Source organism: Perna viridis, chromosome 6 (genome assembly GCF_037379345.1).
Source record: "Perna viridis isolate PV_CMFRI_1.1 ecotype Kerala chromosome 6, ASM3737934v1, whole genome shotgun sequence".
Lineage (NCBI taxonomy): Eukaryota > Metazoa > Mollusca > Bivalvia > Mytilida > Mytilidae > Perna > Perna viridis.
The window spans coordinates 1947710-1970489 of NC_142450.1; the positions used below are offsets into that span (position 1 = coordinate 1947710).

The window sequence follows — 22780 nt, forward strand, 5'->3', positions numbered from 1 at the left end:
GATAACTCTTGCAAAGTGCCATTTTCATGTACAATTTATATAACTTTTTATCTCAAAAATGCAACCCCCAAATGAAAAACTAAGACTGGTTATGTGATCTATAGCTGTTTCTGAACAAGAAATAAAAGGTGAATTTGGTGGCCTTTTGACACGCATGAACCACCTCCCATCTGTTTTTTTTTTTTTTTTTATAAAGACTGTTACTTAATTAGACAACAACAAAAGTGACTAGCTTTAGCTAAATTACTGGATATACCTCCACTCCTATGGGAATTGTATGTACAAGGAAATGGAAACCAGATATCGACCAAATTTGCTAACAATGTATGCCTCATCTATATATAGCCACATACCAAATTTAAAATCAATCTGTCCACTGGAAACAAAATTTCAAGACATAATGAAGGACAAGGTATTCCAAAATTCCAATATAGCTTTTGTTTATTATTAATTAAATCAAGGCTAAAATTCACATAACTGTTCATTATACAAAACATAAAACATTTCTGAAACCGTAAACACAATTAACAAGTTATTAAACACGAAATTAAGCACCTGAATAACCATTTATCATGACCTCACAGATCATTATGGTGTATCCATGACAAATGATTTATTTAACTTGTCATAGTTTTCCTTTCCTCTACCCTGGACTTGATATTTTTATAAGCAACTCGGCTGGTGTTTCTAGAAAAGCAGAAGACGCTCACCCTATCAGTGCACCTGGTCCATGTTCCCAGTTTTTAATGGAGTCTGAATTGCTCATTTACTTTCATTACTTTGTACATATTATTTTGGTTATTTCATGTTCTTTGTTGTGTTTGTCTGTTTTTCATGTCTAGTCTTTGTCCCTGAATAACATTCTTTTGATTTCCACTATAATCTTGGTTCCCTTAACTACACCTTAACAATTTTTCTTTCAGAGGTCTGAAGAAGGGAATAGATTCTGAGATTTTTCACTGTTGAGGTTACACCATATGTTTATTTTGGAGGGTGTAAAATTTGGCAATTTTTTGACAAAAGTTATATGAACAATTTTGGTGTTCCTAAATTATATCGAAGCTAAGTGGTGAACTAAGCATTTAAGCTATGAGTACAAATTTAACGGAATTTATTTTGACATTTTGAGACAAGTTGTTAAATATACCCCACCTTACGATAATTAACTGCTAAACAGTAACAATATAGAAACTTATCATTGCATATACAGGCAAATGTGGCACACATGAGAATCATAAGGTTTGTATCATATGATTATCATATAAATCGAGCACCATATGGTAATTATATGTTTCAGTTTACATATGATGATCACATTTTTCACAAACATATGATTGTCATATGTTTTCAGGCCAAAATTAACATGAGAATCATATGATAATCACATGACTATCATATGTTAAATATCATATGATTATCATATGAATTGAGCACCATATGATTATCATGTGGCACATTTGGCTGTGTACACTCAGTTTCTCTCAAAACAAAAGGGTATTTCTGTCTAATCATGTGACTCCATGTTTTCATATAAATGGGTCACAATCTACCATATAAATGGACAAAATTAGTCATTTACAGAGTGTTGAGTTCAGCATCAAAAGCAAGACATCTTTTTGTTTTCAAAATACTGGTAAAAATGACTAATATTTAAATCTTCATGATAAGAGCAATAAATTGAAGATTTGTGCAAAACTGCAAAGAAGTGTTTGGAGAACCTAAAAGTAAACAATAAAATGTAGATACATTTATGTAAATCTTCAAATTTCAATATGTTCTACACCAGAAGTTTCAGTGAGGAAAATGAAGCTACAAAGAGATTCACAAATTCATTGCACCCGTCGTGGAGTTACATTCACACAAATCTGTGAAAAATTTCCAAAAGAACAGTGTTGACACAATTTTGCCACCATGCCACTTAGTTTCTGCACATTGCCATCTTTATCCTTTGAAACAGGTCTCTTGCAATAGTAACACTTTGCCATCAGACGGCTTTGCCCAAATCCGTGAGTATTACAGAGATAAGCATGCTTTGCTGCATAAAATATGCGAGATCGGCATATTACACAACTGTCTTTAAACATCATGGTTCTATTTGGGTTGCTAGGTTTCATTGAACATATCTGACATATTACAACCGGAATTTTCTCTGGTTGATTATGTGTAAGAAATCTGCAACGTATCCTCTGTCAATAGATAAAATTTAAGTGAAAGTGTTTGAAAGAATCAGGCAAAATGAGAAAAATCAGAGACATACATGTCAAAACCCCACCAATCTGACAATTATAGGTTTTTTTCATACCATATTTCACCCACTGCTTGATTCTTACAGAGACTGACACTTAAGTAAAAAATGCAGCTTTAAAAAATATCATAAGTTGGTGAGTTGTATCTTAAGTATCAGACTTTATAAATATCAGACAGGGCATGATTCATGCATGTCAAAAACCTACCAAGTTTACTCAAGAAATAAATCATGAAAACTTCCTTTTATCATTGTTTTAGCACAGGCTAGCCATTTATGTTGCATTGTTTTACTCCGAGAGACACCAAGGGGTTAAGTAATGACATAAATGGCCAGTCCGTGGTCAAACAATGATAAAATGGGGTTTCCGTGATTCATTTCAATTCTAATAAAAATCGTTTCTTCATATTTTTTAATAGATGCAGCCTATGCATTGCACAAAATGTTGGTCATGTGTTTATCACTTTTTTTTACCATGGCTGTTGTCTAAGAGCTTTGAAACGTGTCATATTAGAATTCTATTTCTAATTTATAAACAGGTACAGACCAAATAACCAGTCTATGTTTTTCATATGTTATTATAAATTCGAGATAAAAAAATATAAATTACCAGTTTGTATGATATTGACACTTTATAAGAGTTATCATTCTTGATTTGGTTGATATGTGTGAGAGCTGAATGTATGGTTTTCTCAAAAACAGATCTGAATACAGAAAGGATTATCAATATGTGAAAAAAGCATATCAAGACCTTAAATACCGGGTACCATTCTGTGTAAGAATCAGGCAATGGGTTGCACATCATTTTTCCCAATTTAGTCAATTGTGCCTAAATATATTCAGTACATCTAAAAACAACCAAAAAGCTATTTACATCTATCCTGAAGCATCTGTGACGTAGATACTTGTTGACTGCTTATATAAAGAAAAAGTCCAGAAAAATTTCCCTGCAATTGTTTCATAGCACATTTCACCTAAACATGACTTATCAATATCTTAAGAAGGCAAATTATTGTTATTTCTGGGAACTATGAGGAAGAAAAAATTGGGTAATACAGTAAAATCTCTACATTTCTGACACACTTTAAACATATTTTGCCCGATTCTTAGATATTGTTTCTTTGATGGTTTCCTACCCAGTAAATCACCTTCCTCATAGGCAGTGTCTGATTTATATGGATTGGCACTTAATATCATAAATTCAAAAGTATTGCACAAATTTATTTTATCATTGCAATTTTACTTCTGCAAAGTCACAGTTGAGTGAAATGACAGGTAAACAGTAAAATCTGTATAAACTGAAACCCTGAATAAACCAAAAACCTTCCTCAATTACTTTCGGGGGGTGCCATTGTGTCAGTTATAATGTAATTTGAACCTAGATAAAGAAACCACTTATCTAGAGTAAACAATTTCTACAGTCTGAAAGGGTTCAGTTTAGGCAGATTTCACTGTACTTGTAGATAGATTAACCCTTGTGCTGAACAAAAGTCTAGATTTCAATATTTTGCAAACTTATGCAAATTATATGCTAATTAGTTGCATAATGGTAATGATGCTAGCATTATATGTAAATTAAAGATGGATCATCATGGGGTGGGGTGGATGAGCTGAGGAGGTAGTGCGAGGGTTGATGGGCCAACACGGAAAAATGGTTCTGTCACTCGAAAATGGTCACTTTAGTCCATTTCTGGTCATTTTTTGCTACATGTTCAATGGGAGCAAAACAGGAAACAAAGCACATTCATCGTACAGCTTGTACACTGTGAAGGCAACTGAAGCCAAATAAAGTGTGTTACAGTCACGAGTGGGGGGTCAGGAGTCCCCTGAAGGGTTACTCGTATGAAAAATGAGGATTTTTTCCAATTTTTAGCCTCTGTTTTGCCTACAATCGGAAGTAGTCAATACAAGCCGTTAACATAAATGGTGTAAATCATTCTTACATAGTTTCCAGGCAAAATAGAGTACTACAGATCAATTCTGCTCTGGTGAGGGTCCCAGAAATAAACCCTATACCCCAAAAAGTCTCATTTTTTTTTGACAGCGTGACCTCTTCTTTTAGCTTTCTAGTCTTTATTTTTTTACAAACTCTTTATCAGAAAGGCTCATTTTAAAGCACAGTCAAGCTGCTTGCAGATGGATACATATTGTGCTTACCTAAACTAAGATTAACACTGCCAGAACCAATAAAATGGCACCAAATCCAATCCCAAACAGGTGCAGGTGTAGCATGACATGGGTTAATAATGAAATTTTTTTTTCTTCAAAAATGAGCTTTAAATCTGTCTTAGCATGCTTATATCATCAAGATGCACTACTAGAAGGATTAAAACACAAAATTGAGTACCAAGAGCCCAAATTTTGGGGTTTTTTTTACCATACATAATCGTACATTCTCTTTCAAGTTTGATCCTAGCCCAACCCCCAATAAAAATCAAATGGTTGCTGCCTTACCTGAAACAGCTGACTCTTCTGGTAATCATAAACATAGACAGTTGCTGGGTCATTGTGTAGAAATTCTATCAACCTGTAAATAAAAATTGATTGATAGATTGTTGTTTTACATCCTATGGCAAATACTGTACATATACTGTATAAATACTGTATTTCTACTTATATACAACTGTTTTTGCAAGTGTTTAAGTTTGCGCTACGTTGAAAGTTACCATGTGCTTAACACTTTAAATGGATATTCCTGGGTACTCAAGATTGGTGAATAATCACAGATCATAAAATTTATAAAAAAAAAATTACAGTACATTGCACATCATGCATTTTAGGATGGGAAAGTTTGATAACCCTGCTTTGGAAATTGTGTGAAACACAGAGCCAGAATTGCATTGTGCTACCAGTAGTACCTCACAGAAGTATGCAACCCTCCTCTGACATATTATTCTGACTCAAAACCAATCACTTATGATTGGGTGAAAAACAATGCTGTGAAAGTACTACTGTTTGTGGGGTATCAGTTTTTGTAGTTTTTGTGGGTAGACCAAACCACCAAATTTGGTTCCAAATGAAAAGTAGGAACCCATTGATGTGTATAATGAAAACTAAAAAACCACAAATCCACAAACTTGTATTCCTTCCCTTATCCACGAAAATTGGTCCACAAATTAATGTACTATCACAAAAATATACTAATTGTGACATGTCAAGTGGTCAGTTTTGAAATTCTAATTTTTCTTTTACTGCACATAAAAAGACAATTAAGAACAATTAAGCAATTATCAATGCACTGTACATCAGCATCAGATGTTCAGGAAATATAAAAATCTATTTGTTAACTGTACATGTATATTTCAATTGTACTAAGCAATTTAGCAATTAGCAATATCTTAAGTCATGTAACACAAAATCCTTTTAAAGCACAATAAATTAGGTATTTCAGATCTTGTATTGTGAAAATTATTAGAAATTTGTGTCATCTTGTTATAATCAGACTTTTCAAAAAAGTAAAATGCGTTTCAAAGCTGAATAAACAAACTGTTGAAAATTCAGCTATTACTGGTGATAGTAATTTGTGGAATATTTCTTCAAGATGTAACATCCACTTTAATTCTGATTCATATCGGCTTAAATATCCATTAACATTGATTTGTAGCTTTTATTGGTTATATAAGGATCAGATACAGTCAACCTGTCCAAACAGAACCATGTACAGGATTCAGATACAGTCAAACCTGTCCAAACAGAACCATTTACAGGATTTAGATACAGTCAACCTGTCCAAACAGAACCATTTACAGGATTTAGATACAGTCAACCTGTCCAAACAGAACCATTTATAGGATTCAGATACAGTCAACCTGTCCAAACAGAACCATTTATAGGATTCAGATACAGTCAAACCTGTCCAAACAGAACCATGTACAGGATTCAGATACAGTCAAACCAGGTCAAACAACCATTTACAGGATTTAGATACAGTCAACCTGTCCAAACAGAACCATGTACAGGATTCAGATACAGTCAACCTGTCCAAACAGAACCATGTACAGGATTCAGATACAGTCAAACCTGTCCAAACAACCATTTACAGGATTTAGATACAGTCAACCTGTCCAAACAGAACCATTTATAGGATTCAGATACAGTCAACCTGTCCAAACAGAACCATTTACAGGATTCAGATAGTCTAACCTGTACAAAAAGAACCATTTACAGGATTCAGATACAGTCAACCTGTCCAAACAGAACCATGTACAGGATTCAGATACAGTCAAACCTGTCCAAACAGAACCATGTACAGGATTCAGATACAGTCAAACCCGGTCAAACAACCATTTACAGGATTCAGATACAGTCAACCTGTCCAAACAGAACCATTTATAGGATTCAGATACAGTCAAACCTGTCCAAACAGAACCATTTATAGGATTCAGATACAGTCAAACCCGGTCAAACAACCATTTACAGGATTCAGATAGTCAACCTGTCCAAACAGAACCATTTACAGGATTCAGATACAGTCCACTCTGTACAAACAGAACCATTTACAGGATTCAGATACAGTGAAACCTGTACAAACAGAACCATTTACAGGATTCAGGTACAGTGAAACCTGTACAAACAGAACCATTTACAGTTCTCACTGTATTTCTTTTTGATTTTTTACATAAAAAAATCCTTTTGAAATTGGTTCAGTTTAGACAGCAGCGGCATTGTCTTGCAGCTATCCACTTTATCATGACTTTATATTTATTCCCTTTACAGATTCTAGGTTATTCAGTGTTTATTTTAAAGCTTTTTTGTGTCAGTTGTTTGTGTAATACATAAAAATTAGGGGTTGTTACCAAGAAATTCAGAGGACACTTACTCTACCGGTGCACCTGCTCCATGCTCCAAGACCTTTATACAGTTTTCATTGTATTTGTTTTTGATTTTTTACATAAAAAACCTTTTTTAAAATGGGTTCAGTTTAGACAGGTGTTTGGTTTACCAAGGTTTAAAAATACATTTAAACTGATAAAATGGACTTAAAAAAGTGTCTGGTTTAGACAGGTTTCCAATAATTTAGGGTTCGGTTTAGACAGGTTTTCACTGGACATTTCTTACCAAAGTGCTGGGAGAACTGATTCTCCAAATAACATATGAATTGAACGTTTCATTTTTGATGTTTCATTGGCGTGTAAACACCTAAACAATAGCACATTTCCAATAGAGCACAAAAATTTGACCACTATCAGAATTTTAATAAAAGTAGTGTGTTTAGAGTTATATGAGAAAAACTTCTGGAATTTTCAATGAATAAAAAAATCTCCACTACAGTTCTATGTAAAATTCATACCAAGTTAGATTCTAATTAGTCAAGTAGTGCCAGAGGAGTAGATTTTTTGAGGTAATAACATTAAAAATAGAAACAACAACAACAAACAAGTGTGATATCGAAAATATTTAGCCATCCAAGAAGTAGATAAAACGATTAAATCATAGAGAATAAATACTAACTCAGTATCCATATTGCCTTTATAACAGTAATTAGGAGCATGTAAAGCTCTGGCATGGAGGTCCGGACACCATTTTGTGTAATAAAGTCCAAGATATCTGATCCACTCTTTATTTCCACCACTGTCCTCCACCAATATTTTAGTAACTGCCTGGAAGTTAAATAAAACCTTTTGTTGTCTTATTGGAATGCTTGAAAAAAAAAAACTGGTTTGAGAATTACATTACCTCCACTATACGTCTATAGTGTCTGATACCTAAATCCACAACAATCTCTCTCTATATTTTTAAAGACTTTCTATAAACAATCTACTTTGGCAACATTTAAAATTTTGGGATCTTTCCTCAAATCATATTAATGTTCTTTTGAAGAAAATATTCATGACAGATTAATTTTCATGTTATAGGTCTTACTATGAAAGTTTCACTGTAAACAGTACTGTATTCTATGAAATATTGTTCATGTTAAAAACCTCATAAAGCAACCCATTAATTTTTTAGGCGTTAATTTTTATTTTAATGCAATAAATCTTGTTATAACTCTTTAAATATAAAATTTGAGGTGTTCAACACTTCTTTAATGTGATGACTGATTTAAGTCAGTATCTGTAAGAATCAGGCAGTGGGTGAAGCATGGTATGAAAAAACCCATATTAATAGTTTAATTTGACTATTTTCACCATCAGAATCAAGAAAAAAAAATCAAGATTTTCAATATCACTTTGGTAAATTGAGATATAATTTCATTGACATGCATTGTAAATGAACACATCAAGATAAGATAACTGTCAAAAACCTAATTTTTTTAACATTCTTTTGAAAAATTTCTACATAAATCCAGTGATGCAGAGATCAAATAATTTTCTTTTCAAATAAAGAAAGCATTTTTGAGTGATATTATATTGTCAGATTGGTGGGTTTTTGACATACATGTTTCTGATCGGTGGGGTTTTGACATGCATGTTTCAGATCAGTGGGGTTTTGACATGTATATTTCTGATCAGTGGGGTTTTGATATGCATGCTTCAGATTGGTGGGTTTTTGACATGCATGTTTCTGATCGGTAGGGTTTTGACATGGATGTTTCTGATCGGTGGGGTTTTGACATGGATGTTTCAGATCAGTGGGGTTTTGACATGTATGTTTCTGATCAGTGGGGTTTTGACATGCACGTTTCAGATTGGTGGGTTTTTGACATGCATGTTTCTGATCAGTGGGGTTTTGACATGCATGTTTCAGATCGGTGGATTTTTGACATGCATGTTATAGATCGCTGGGTTTTTGACATGCATGTTTCAGATTGGTGGGTTTTTGACATGGATGTTTCTGATTGGTGGGGTTTTGACATGCATGTTTCTAATTGGTGGGGGCTTGACATGCATGTTTCTGATTAGTGGGGTTTTGACACACGTTCTGATCTGTGGGGTTTTGATTTTTTCCAATTTGTCTGATTCTTACATATTCATACACTTAACATTCAACCTTCGCAGTAATTGCATATTAAGGTGTCAAATTCAAAACTAACAACTACAAACAATGTTCCATTAAAACATGAGTCTGGCTTCTATGTCTTTTTCTTAGCAGCGAGCCCTCATTTTCACTTTCCAAATATTCCATCACATTTAATATATTTCAAACCGTCCATTTCTTTATAAAAATTTCCAACTTGGAAGACAAACTATCAGATTCTTGTTGAAGTGTTGACTTTGGATTTTTCTTTGTGTAACATATAATTTCCTGTTTTTGTTTATCATCTAATATTGTGTGCTTTCTCTTTAAAGGCATATTTATGACAGTGGTAAACTTTGCTGAAAATTAACACTTTACAAGTTAAATTTTTGTAAAAAATTTCACCATATAAGTCAATCATTAGCGTAAAATCACGGAGTTTGTCACTATAAATCAGGGGTAAAGCCTGTAAGGGAGCAATCATTTGAATTTTTTTGTGGGTGGGAGTGTGGCTAGGATAAAATTTGAATTAAAAAGACAAGATGAGTAAAGCCAGCACTGACTAGAGTAAACAAATATGAAAAGTCAGGGCAGAAATTTTACTGAAAAAAAATTCATGACAAAAAATTTGATTCTTGCTCACTCATAGCAATTAAATGGTTGCTTCCTAATAGATATTAAGAGCACAGGTGAGGGACATGCCATTGAAGGTCAAAATTGGATTAATACATAAATTTGGATTTCAAAAGATGTGGCAGATTGCAGTATAAAGATTAAGGAGTCTAGCAGGGAAAATTCAATGCAGACAATGCATATAAACAAATTATTAGTTTGGTAAATTGATTTAAATTTCAACAAAAATTTAATAACTGAGGAATGTTCATTTGCAAGGGGATAAAAACAATAAAGAATAAACATTTACCTTTGATATCTCCAAGTGGTAGAATGAAATGTTTGACTTGACACCAATTTCCTTAATGAAAGGACTCAACACCCTTCTGGTCCGGGACCAGTACAAGGCAGGAACTGGTTCTTTGTTAGTGATGTCACCCAGCATGTTACATAAATCCAAAAGCTGGATACTACCATTAGAACAAGCTAAGAGGCAAAGAGCCTGGAAAAATATTAATGAAAATCAGGTAAGTTTATGGAATATTTCTAAATATTAATCAGGTTAATTTGTATAACCTGTTCAAAAACTAGAAACATTCCTTTTAATTTAACTTCTGATGGATTCCACTCCAAAATATCATTTAATTAGGGATTAATAAATTCACAGATTACTCACCACATTAATGATGTGAAAGTACCCAACCTGGTTATATGTCATAATAGACCCTTTTGTGGTAAGTTGGTGAGCATGCTCAATACTCAATATACACTTCTGTGAGGTAGGGCTTGGGTAGAACAAAGGAAGTGCATATTGAGCATGCTCCATCCATGCTCAAATTAATTATTTAGTAATGCTCAAATCACAACAGTAGCTTCCCATCTAAGAATCATGCAGGGGGTAATCCATGGGTTGAAAGATCACAGTATTGAAAACAAGCAATCTGAGAATAAAACAATACATAGTCTCCTATACGCTGTTTATTGTTTATGTCACTGATCCAAATACTACCAGGGTACCTTGGATCATCAAGTGTAAATGACAAACTGAGGAAATGACCTTGAATTTGAACAGAAGAATGGATATGGACAAAGACAAGATAAGAAAGATGTTTAAATCCATTTAACAGATGCAGATTTGCAGTTTTATGCACAGACAATTGGACAGATTAGGTTTCAAATAACAGTTGACTGATTAAAAAAAAAAAAAAAAAACAATTCAATATCTAAAGTCTTTAGAAAAAAAATGCACAAAACTGAAATTTGGTATACAGTGTTTTCACTAAGTTTTTGAATAGCTGGAAATTAAAAATTAACAGGATGAAACCCAAATTACGGCGAGGGGTTGGGGTCCGCTCAAAGCCACCAGCGGTCCAGCAGGCCAAAAACGAATTTAAGCTTTTTCAGTTAATTTTTTTAATCTCTCATTAACTAAGGTGCCTCTAATCAAGCTTGAATGTATTTTTCATTAAAATGATAGATATTGTATTACCCTAAACGCCGGACAAAATGGTCAAGACACACGCCTGATTAAACACCAATCTGTATCCAGAGTCGAATTCGGTTTTATCATTGACCCAAATATATTTTTTGATCTGAAATTTCATAGCTGGAAAAAACTCAGCGATAGGCAGCTGATTTTGCTGGCTGCTAGTTACTTTTGAAAAGACTGGTATAGTGCGTAAAAAACTGAAAGTTGGGAACTTTGGGAAAACATCAGCAAAGCAGACCTGTAAACTTAATCTGTAACTCATCAAGGTAGACTCACATACCAAAAAATCAGCTCAATATCTGCAAGCGTTTAGAAAAAAAGTTGGTAAAACTTCAATTTTTTACCGACTGACGGATGGATGGACAGATGGAGTGTAAATCTAAAGTCCTCTGAGCTAAAGCTGGTAGGGGACTAATAAAAACTGTAGAAAAAAGACAAAAAGTAATAGGAAATCTATCCAAACTTTTGGAATGAAATTAAAGTTGTGTGCAAATTAGTATTTAATCACTCACAAAGAAATGAAATACAAACATTATTGTTATATGGGATGGGTAACCCTAGAACAAGAGGCTCACAGGAGCCTGAATCGCTCATCTAACAAGGAGTTATTGAACAATTTTGACTCCAGAGAAGACTTAGGTAGGACATATCATAAGGATCGTTTTTTCAATTGCAAGTTCAACTTAATTATAGTTTTCAAGATATTGGCTGAAAACTGCCAAAAACATGATTTTCCACCTTTCAAGGGCAATATTTTAACCAGGAAAAAAATGTTAAAAGGTTCTTCCAACCAAAAAGTCTGATTAGCTATTGATTAATTGCAGATATTTTTGTGTTAAGTTAATGAGCAGGGTTTGGGTAGAACAAAAGAATTTTCCTTGCGGAAGTGTATATTGAGCATGCTCCATCCATGCTCATCAACCATCACACAGTTAGGTCTATAGCAGATATAACATGCAACTCAGGATAAGAACATTTTTTTGTTATTTCAACAGCTCCTGCTGTATACCAGTCCAACACAATAATCAAGATTGTTCATGTCTTCACTCACAGAAGCAACAGTCTACATGAAGCCTGTTCTCAAATACATTTTTTTAACTATAAGCTAACCAGTTTTCACTCTATCCCCTACATGTAACATGCATTGGTGAGAAACAGAGATTACTGATTTTAAAGTCTTTGGTATGATTTGACTGGGTCAACATCCCAAACTTGATGTAAGCATGCTACAACTAGACCACCAAGGCAGTACCAGTTAGTTATAAATACCTTCTTTACCAGTCCACTGTTGTCTTCAGAAACAATCCTATTTAAAATATCATTCAACAGACTCTCAACTGAATCAGCAACTCTACTAATTTTGTCATTCAGAGTACGGAAATCTCCAAACACACGCAACTCTTCAAGCATTATGGTTAGCCAGAGTGGATTTGTAGCACATGGGTTGGATACTATCATCTCTAGTTGTTCTTCATCAAGTTTCTGTCAATTATGTTATTTATATTAATAATGTATAGCAGTGCTAAACCACATGATAAACATGCCCCCTAATTCCCACAACTCTGACATAATTGGTTAAACATTGAAAAATGACAAATATTCTACCAAAGAAAATGTAAGTCATGTTCTAGCTTTATTCTCCTTTCCAGAATTTCTGGTGTAGAAGGTATTGAAATCCACAGACCAACCTGCATTTACTGTAAACTTCCAGGATCTCGAAATGGTGCATAACAATGCAAAATCTTCTATTTCATGTTTTTTTTATATTTTTATAATGTAGAACTAGATGTTTGTTATTTTCATAAGTATTTTCATATAATATATATATGCATATATTAAGGGGGTGTCCATGCGAATACAAGGCAGTGGGTGGCACATGATAAATTTTGTTTTCAAAAATAATTCATCTATTTTATATCATGAATGCATCCTTTCTCAAAGTTGAATGTTGATTAACTGCAATGGTTAAAGAAAAATAAATTACATAGAAAACACTGAAATAGGGAGAAAACTTATTCGTTTTATGAAATTCTGCATTTTAAAACTATGACAAGTGAAAATTGTTTCACATTATATCTCATATAATGTAGATCCAAGGAAATTAAGAGTTGTTTTAAGGACATAACAAAAGTATTTGAACAGTTTCATTGAATATCTTGAGATATGATCAATCATACTCCCTGCCTGAAAATTTAAGTGTAGAATAAGACAGAAGTTACGAAAAAGATCAAAATATTTTGATGTCATAAATTAGGACTAATTTTACACTTGCAGTATTATTTGTGAAATCGACAACTGATCTTAACTGCAATGTAGTCAATGAGCATGCAAGAAAACACTTCTGAAAGGTAGGTTTTGAATATTACAAGAGAATTTCCCTTAAAGAAGTATAAAATTGTATATTGGGCATTCATAAAAACTACTCTTCAGATGATTGATTCATTTATGATAGTTTAACATCCTGATATTTCATGCATTTAAGGACAAGAACAATTGATGATCAAACAGACCCTGCTTTTGTACTAGTTTGACACACTGAGCCAGATCTTTACTGTGCTAGCCTACAGAAGCAACAGCCCACAGGTAAGCATGTCATCCCACAAGGATACATCATTCCCACTCTGGCTCAATTAGTCATAACTCTAGCCCATAGGTGTTTAATATCTTGCTTTTTGGTGAGAGCTGCACAACATTTCATAAAAAAATTAACAATCTGCCGCTAGGTGCCCTTGTCAAAGATGGAGATTCCGGCAAATCAAATAAAACCTCTGTAAATCTCCCATTCTGAAAAATCATTTTGAGAGGAAGACCTATCATTTTGTAATTTTCAAAGGTTAGCAACCATGCTCTTTGCTGTTTGGCTGAGCACCCATGCTATTGCCTGTTAGGCTGAGAAGTGGTCATTATCAACTTTGACTTCTTTGGTATGACTTGCATTAGGATCAAGCCTAAGACCTCCTGCACTCGAGAGAAAATAAGGGTCTAATGAGTTTGTTGCAATTACCTTATTAAACTTCTGTAGTGAGTGAGTCCCAATCATCTTTGCTGACTCTTTTGTGAGTGGTGCAACAGTAGTGACAAAACTCTCGTGTTCAGTCAACCGTAGCAAAGATGGAGGATGAGTGTCTGCTGCACTAATAATACACTTGATGTTGCTAGGCATCTTTGGAGGTAACCATGACAGATGAGAGTTAAGTTCAGCATCTTGTAACTTAAGAAAATATTCAAAATATTGGATTTCTTAAGAATAATTTAAACAAACAAAAAAAAAACATTGGTGAAAAAAACGAGATATACTATGAGCAATATTACACAGAGAATACCTTCACTTCATAGAGTTATAGTCAAACCCATCGGTTCAACTTTTTTCCTCTGAGGTACCACAATACTGTGAAAGTACTATTGTTTGTGGGGTACCAATTTTCGTGGTTTTCGTGGGTAGGTCAAACCACTAAATTTGGTTCCCAACAAATAGTAGATTCCCATTGACGTGTATACTGTAAACTTCAAAACCACAAATTCAAGAATCCACAAACTTGTGTTTCTTCTCTGATCCACGAAATTTGGTATCCACGGACTAAAGAACTATCACAGTACCAATAACATTCCTTAACATATATCTGCAAATGATGCGCAACCTCCGTACAAAATCCCTAGAGCAGTCTAAGAGTTAAAAAGAAGTTGCATTACCTTGGTTTTACAAAACTAGAAATACTGTGAGCAAACTCACAAAGAAAATACCCCTCCCCCAGCTTTAAATGAACTTCAATGTTAAACCCCTTTTGAACATCTTCTTTTTGCATCATCCACCAGTAATCATATTCCTTCATGCAAATCTACATATGATACAGAACATTCCTTTAAAATTTCATCAAAATCCCTTGAGGAGATAAGGAGTTCTCCTTAAAAGGTTTTAATACGTAAAACACCTAATTTGGATACTCTTTCTTTGTTAGACCCCCAACACATCTACATATGATACCCATTCTTTCTATAAAATTACATCGAAATCCCTTGAGAAATTTAGGAGGAAGTGTATTCACAAGGTTTTTAACATGTGAAACCCTTTAACTTGGATTATCTTACCTTGGGGACCCCCAACAGTAATAATCTACATATGATTCTTAACCTTTCTATAAAATTTCATCAAAATCCCAATTTAGGAGGAGTTATGCTTTCAAGGTTTTACCATGTAACACCCTTAATTTTCCTTATCCCCCTTTGGGGTCCTCTGACAGTAATCATATTCCTTCATGCACACCTACATATGGTAACCAACTTTTCTATAAAAGAACATCTAAATCCCTTGAGTGGTTTAGGAGGAATTGCCCACACAAGAAATGTGGAGAGACGGACAGACGAACAGATGGAGTGATTCTTCTACACCCAAACTTTATTTGCGGGGAGTATAATAAAACACTTAAATTGAATTATTGCCCCTTATATGTCCTAAAAAAATTATATTGTTTCATGTACATCTACATATGATGTCAAACCTTTGTATAAAATTTCATCAAAATTTTTTGAGAGGTTTAAAAGGACCCTTATGAAGATTTAACATTCTGTAAAACCCTTATTTTGGATTATCTCTCTTTGACATCCTCTTGCAAATAGTAGTTATAATACTTCATGCACATCTACATACTAAGTTGAACCTTCCTATTGAACTTCAACGAAATTAATTCAGTACTTTAGGAGTTGCACTTACAATACCCATAAATTTGACTTCCTCCCTTCCAAGTCCTACAACAGTAATCATAATCCTTCAAGCACATCTTCAATGAATGCCTTACCTTCCTATAAAATTTCCTCACAATTCTTTTAGGGGATAAGAAGATTGGGCTTAAAATATTTTAATCTCATCAGTATGATTATCTCCATTTGGAGTCCTTTGGAAATAATTGTTTATCTTCATGCACATCTTAAGGTAATGTTCAGCTTTTGGACAGATAGCATCCTAAGTTGCTTCCTACGTATCTATCTGTATGAAGCCAGACACCCTACTTAAAATCAATCCATGCAGAATTGACAGACAGACAAACAAGGTGATTCCAATATACCAACCACTCATTGAGTCAGGCTTTAATCAAACAAAACAATGTATACATAGACAGACAGAAAGACAGTCGTTAAAGGACAAACATTAAAAAATGGACATGCCTCATTGACTGCATCTATAATTATGTATAGTTTTATCTTCTGTTCTTGTAACTTTGGCAACAAACTTTTCATAATTTCTTTCAAGCCATCTAAGGACTTATCATTGATTTTTGACATCGGTTCTTTATTGGAATCTAAAAAATAAAAAAACGAGAAAATTCAAAGGACAGAGAAAAAAATTAAAGTAAGTCATGCCTAACGATGTTCCCTGCTCATGCTCAGCCATTTTGGTAAGATTTTCAAACTCCTGTGGTTTTATCTATTTCAAAGCATTAATTTTTTTTTGTCCAGTGATCCCCACTTTTCTTTTGAAAATTTCATTCCACGCACCTTAGAATGATATTTGAGAAGTTTTCATGAAATCCTTCTTATTTCTTCAGTGTTTATAATAGACAAAACCTATGAAAAATCTAAAGAAATACTTTTCCAACCAAAATTTCAAATGCTTATATCTAAAAAACGCACTCACTGACACATCTGTTTTCTTTTCTTATATTGTTCTAGCATGAAAGATCTTAACAGACTTTATAACCCTTTGAAGTCCTTGTTATTCTGGAAATCCTTAAGATACACTAAATTTTCTATTACAAGATAAAAAACATGAACACAAATCCCCCTTTTTTTACATTATGTCCAGCAACTTGGAGAAATTCCTACCATATCATTTTTACTAATGCCAGGAGTATATCAGTTCTATAATTTTGTTGTTTTCCTTATCAATTTGTTTTTAAATATAATATGTACTGTAATGCATAAGCACCCTCAGACAGTTGTGGATGACTTAATTCTTTCACCAGGCTTGACCTTCAACAACCAAAACAGCAGCTCGGTGGGTGTATTTCAAGAAGCAGGAACTGCTAAACTTCCTGGAGCATTTATTTTCACCCCAGATTTTAAGTACAAGTCCCAATAAAATTCAGATACTGCCTATGGTACTGGTGATTCATGTTCTACAAAAACTCAATGAATAAACATAGTTTTTTGGTCTTCAGATGCTCTATTTTTTATTACAGTAGTCTTTTTTGTATTCAAATCTGTACTTTTGAGAAAACCATATATTCACACTTAAATCAACTAAATTAAAGCAAATCAAGAACAATTACTCTTGCAAAGTGCTAATTTCTGGTATGATATACATGTATATAAAATTTATCTCAAAAGTGCATCTCAAAATGAAAAAACTAAGACTGGTTATGTGGTCTGTAACTGATTCAGAATAAGAAATAAAAGTGTTCTTGCTAGTATTTGAAAAGGTCAGGGTGCTAAAACAAAAAAGGGCACTTTAGCCTGGGAAGCATGATTGAAAAAAGGGCACTTTCTGAAAACAGTAATATGTGTATTAGGCTAGTTTAGATCATATTAAAGACATTTCTAAAAATAGATCATATTTTCAACGAAATCAATGTTCAAAAATAGAGAGCTATATTTATACACATGCCGATCCCTATGAAAAAATCCTAACTTTTTATCAGACAAATAACATATAAAATACATATGTTCAACACCTGAAATAAATGCATTTTAACCTGTGTAAATGAGACACCTTCTGAAATCAATGCATTATTAAACCTGTGTAAACTGAACACCTGTCTTAACTGAATGAAAAAAGATTTAGACACTGCTTCACTGCAATAATCAGTCTCTGTAAGAATCAGGCACTGGGTGAAATATGATATGAAAAAAAAACACCATTTTGAAAGTTTATTTTGACTATTTGCATCATCAGAATCAAGGAAAACAGAGATGTTTTCCATATCATTTTGGTATTTTGAGTTATACGATAATTTCATTTAAATGCACTGAAATTGAACATTTCAAGTGCAGATAACTGTCAAAAATGTCCTTTTTCTAACATTCTATTGACATTTTTCTGAGCAAATCCAGTGAGAAATTTGTAAGAATCAGGCATAATGGGAAATATCAGAAACTGCATGTCAAAACCCCACCAATCAGACAATATAATTTCACTCAAGGATGCTTTCTCTGTTTAAAGAGACCATTATTTGATCTCTGCATCTCTGGATTTGCTCATAAATTTTTCAATAGAATGTTAGAAAAATGAGTTTTTTGACAGAGTTATCAGCCTTTTAAATCTTAACTTACAGTGCATTACAATGAAATTAAATCTCAATGCATCAACAAGATATGGAAATCTGGACTGTTCTCTTTGATTCTAATGGTGCAAATAGTCAAATTACATTAACAAACAGATGTTTTTTTTTCATACCATGTTTCACCCACTGCCTGATTCTTACAAAGACACTTAACTAACCATTTAATGGATATGCAACAGTTTCGAGCCATTATAAGGGTTTGGATTCATACAGACCTGATATTTTCTTTCGTAGACAGTTGATCAAACGCTCGTAAAAAAACTCTGTCTTCTTACTGGTAGCAGAACAACCAACAAAATGATAAAAGATATCATGTCCTTTCTGTAATTAAAAAAAAAAAAACAATTTCATATGATATTCAATAAAAAGCTTAGACCACAATGGAAAACCCTAAACAGTTGAGTTAAGTGTGGACACAATATTAGTTTTTGACACACTTAAGCATAAGGACTTACAATTCATTATGGACACCTCAACTAGTTTTGGTTCTAATTAGTCAAGTAGTTTCAGAGGAGAAGAGTTTTGTATAATTGTTAACGATGACGACAGACGACGACGATGGACGCCAAGTGATGGCAATAGCTCACATGGCCTTTGGCCAGGTGAGCTAAAAAGTCGATTTTTTCGGGGTGTGATCCCTTTGACCCCTTATAACATGAAAATGGCCCAAAACACATTAAACCTGCGTTAAACATTTGTTAACCAGAATTAAATAAGGAACACAATAAAAAAGGAATTATCAAAAATTGAAGAAAAACAAACATTGTACATGAGTTATAATAAAACATATATTTTTACCCCCATATTCTAAAATGGTTATGCCACAAACTTCAAATTAAGGAAGTAAGGAAGGAAGGAAGAGAGAAAGGGAGGAAGGAAGGACTAATGCCCCTGTCACTATTATACCCCAGGGGTTTCATTACTTTTTTGCAATGCAGGTACCTTTGGTTTTTTAGGAGGAACTTTTCATCATTTTGTTTTATTAAAAATGTATGAAATTTTAAAATTCAGGAGATACCTTTCAGTGGCTTAGGGGATTAAAATTACCTGGTACCGCCTTTTAATGAAAGGCCTGATACCCCATATCAAAGTAGGATAAAATAGATTTTGCTTTATAAACAAAGTAAACAAAAAAAAAAACAACAAAATATCAATATAACCAATGTGAAAACAGTCAATTTTTGTTTAAACAAAACTATTACATTTTTACTTTAGGACATTTCATTTTTTGTAACTTTCACAGTAACTTGATAAAAACCTGATGAAGCAGTGAGTTTTTCCTTCATCAAAGTTTTCATACAATTAGGAGACTGAATGAGCATTAATTTAAGACTGCAATAAAGTTGATTGACCAATGTGAAAACATTCAACTTTTGTTTACACAAAACTGGTAAAATTTTTATTTAGGGCACTTCATTTTTTGTAACTTTCACAGTAACACGAAAAAAAACCTGATAAGGCAGTCAGTTTTTCACTTCATTGAAGATTTCATACAATTAGGAGTCTTAATGAACAATTAAAATAATTTAAAATTCATTACTAATTTAAGACTGCATGTAAGTTGATTGAAAAGAGAAAAACTGTGAAACAAATTTTGTGTGAAAATTATCCAGTTTAAAGCATTTAATTTAAGGAAAGGCTTTAATCTAGGAGGCAGAACTAGGCTAAGGGACATAACTAATAAAATCAGTGATGTGTTTTTATCATATTAAATTTCACAAAATCACAAAAACATACATTTGAAACAGAATGAAATACTAGTAAATTTAAATCACTTAGATGTTTACATGAGATTTATATAAAATGGTTTAAACAAACACATCAACGTTTTGTAAAGGTTAAGCCCCTTTCGTTGGAGACAGGTTACTGTAAACCAAGAAATTTTTTTCACAGTTTCAGCAATCAGTCTATTTCAAGTTTTTCTAAGTTCAAGTTTAAATCAATGAAAGAAAACCTTACTTTGAGACAGTCCCTAACAACTGTTGCTAAAATACATGACTTTCCATAACCAGGAGGACCTTTCACACACATTATCATGCTGTCATCTTGATGTGGTTCCCCCCAAAACTTGGGATCTCCTGAAATACACAATTTCACTTTCCATAAAGCATTGCCAAGTGTGGTTGAGTGCCTGATGGAGAACAAATATTCTAATATGATGCGCTTCAAAGCTCTTTAGACCATAGCCATAGTTAAAAGTAAAAAAGTGATAAACACATGACCAAAATTTCCTGCAACACATAGGATGCGTCTATTAAAAAATATGAAGAAACTAGTGCTATAAGAATCAAAATAAATAATGGAAACTCCATTTTATCATTGTTTTACCACAATAGGCTGATCTATTAAAAAATGTGAAGAAAATAGTCCTATTACAATTGAAATAAATCACAGAAACTCCATTTTATCATTGTTTACCACAGGCTTGCCATTTATGTCATTATTTTAGCCTTTGCTATTGCTTTGGGTAAAACAATGATCAAATGGAGTTTCCATGGTGTCACATATGTAACATAATGTTCAAATTTGAATTAAATTTGGACTTCAACTTTATTGACACCTACACCTACCTTTTTGTTTAAGTTGTGTTAAATGACTTACACATTGGAATAATAAAAGGAAGTCCCCCTTAAATTTGAGCCGTTAACATCCAATGACATTACAATCTAGCATCACAATCTTTACATTGTTGAATCAGCCATGATTCTGTTACCATGACAATTTTCAGTTTATTGCCAAATTTAGTGTCAAAATTCTGTTGAAGGTTATAATTCCCACCAAATTCTTGTTTATTTTTTAACATGTGAGAAATTACATTTTTTGTGAACACAGGAATTGAGGAATCTAATGAACAGTATTAGTTATCAATAGGGGCTTACATGGCAGAATTACAATGGGATTTATTGTAAGAAATTTTAAAATTGTTCTTACTTAAGCATATGAACTGCAAGTACTTTTAGAATTCATTAAATTCTAATAGAAACTAGTAAAAAGTGTAAAGAAAGCTAGGTAATTCAGGTGGGAAAACAAAACAGGAGGTGCACAATGACATCATGTAATAAAGAATCTGTGAATGTTTCATCAAAATCCATTCAGTGATTTCAGAGGAGTTGTGGATTAGAAGAAGGTCTCCCCGAGTCAAACAATGACAAAGTCCATGCATTGCATCAGAAAATCCAAATAGTCATTCAAATGGAAAAACAAAACAGGAGGTGCATGATAGTACCATGTAAGAAAGATTCAGTAAAAGTTTTATCAAATTCCATTCAGGGATTTCAGTGGATAAAAACTGGGGACGACGGATGGATATATAAACAAAAGGACACCATGATCACTATATACCACCCTTTTTTCAATCAGGTGATCCATCAACACCAATATGATATCCCAGAAATGATCATGACACAAATCATATTGTCAGGCAACATTTATGATACGTATTGGATTGGACGGAGTGGAATCAATACACTTCATAATTGGATGGACAAGGTTATTCCACTATACCACCCACTCATTGAGTTTGGATAGAATCTGTGCTACATGTATTAGCCAACATATATCAGGTATTCAGTTCTTACTGACAAATGCCTTTTCTTCTGAGGCTGTATCCACACCTTCCAAATTATCTCCGTTTAGGTATGCTCTGAGTTTATTAATGATAAGATCCTGACCCACTACAAACTCTGCTTTATCCTCTACATAGAGTCTCTGGTTCTCCTCTTCTGTAACAGTGAAATTGAAGATGAAATTTTTTTTATTAAGTTGTTGACTTTTAAATTTTCGCAGAACTCCTCACCTCAATATATATGAAAACAATTGTAAAAGGTTTTTGATTGTTAAACGAAGAACAAAAATTATATTTCAAACCTTTCACACTAATTAAAATTATATTTTAATTGCTCCCCTTTTTTCTATGTTGTAAAAAGCTGCTAGAAAAAAGGGGGAGCAATTAAAATCTAATTTTAATTAGAATGAATCTTTCATGGCAGCTTTTTACCATCAATTAAGGCATATTCTTAGGGGCCATCTCAAAACATCTTTTCTTGGAACTGTAAACAGAAGCTTATCTTGAAGACTTTGTAGTTTGCTGTAATCAGAGTTAACAACGAAGGAGCCTACTACTGGAAAACACACAATTTTGTTCCCAACAAAAAGGGAATTTCAATTTCATTCGTAAGATGGAGTTATCAAATCCACGTATTCAAGGAATTACTAACTAACATATTCCCCCTAAATTACAAGAATTGGTACCCATGAATTCAG

The 22780-nt window shown here is 33.3% G+C and overlaps 1 protein-coding gene across 2 annotated transcripts in view; it reads right to left on the minus strand.

Annotated features, from left to right (window-relative positions):
- Positions 1-415: 415 nt before the first annotated feature.
- LOC148613190 (TPR repeat-containing protein DDB_G0287407-like) overlaps positions 416-22780 on the minus strand; it is a 41906-nt gene continuing 19541 nt past the window's right edge. For both annotated transcript variants that reach the window (XM_088586421.1, XM_088586422.1), the window contains exons 9-18: positions 22096-22239; positions 20477-20595; positions 18733-18838; positions 16404-16537; positions 14248-14454; positions 12513-12725; positions 10065-10256; positions 7697-7845; positions 4700-4772; positions 416-2186 (exon numbers count right to left, since the gene is read on the minus strand). In XM_088586421.1, coding sequence (XP_088442547.1) covers positions 1830-2186; positions 4700-4772; positions 7697-7845; positions 10065-10256; positions 12513-12725; positions 14248-14454; positions 16404-16537; positions 18733-18838; positions 20477-20595; positions 22096-22239 — 1694 coding nt within the window. In that variant the 3' untranslated portion in view covers positions 416-1829. The remainder of the gene's footprint in view (positions 2187-4699; positions 4773-7696; positions 7846-10064; positions 10257-12512; positions 12726-14247; positions 14455-16403; positions 16538-18732; positions 18839-20476; positions 20596-22095; positions 22240-22780) is intronic.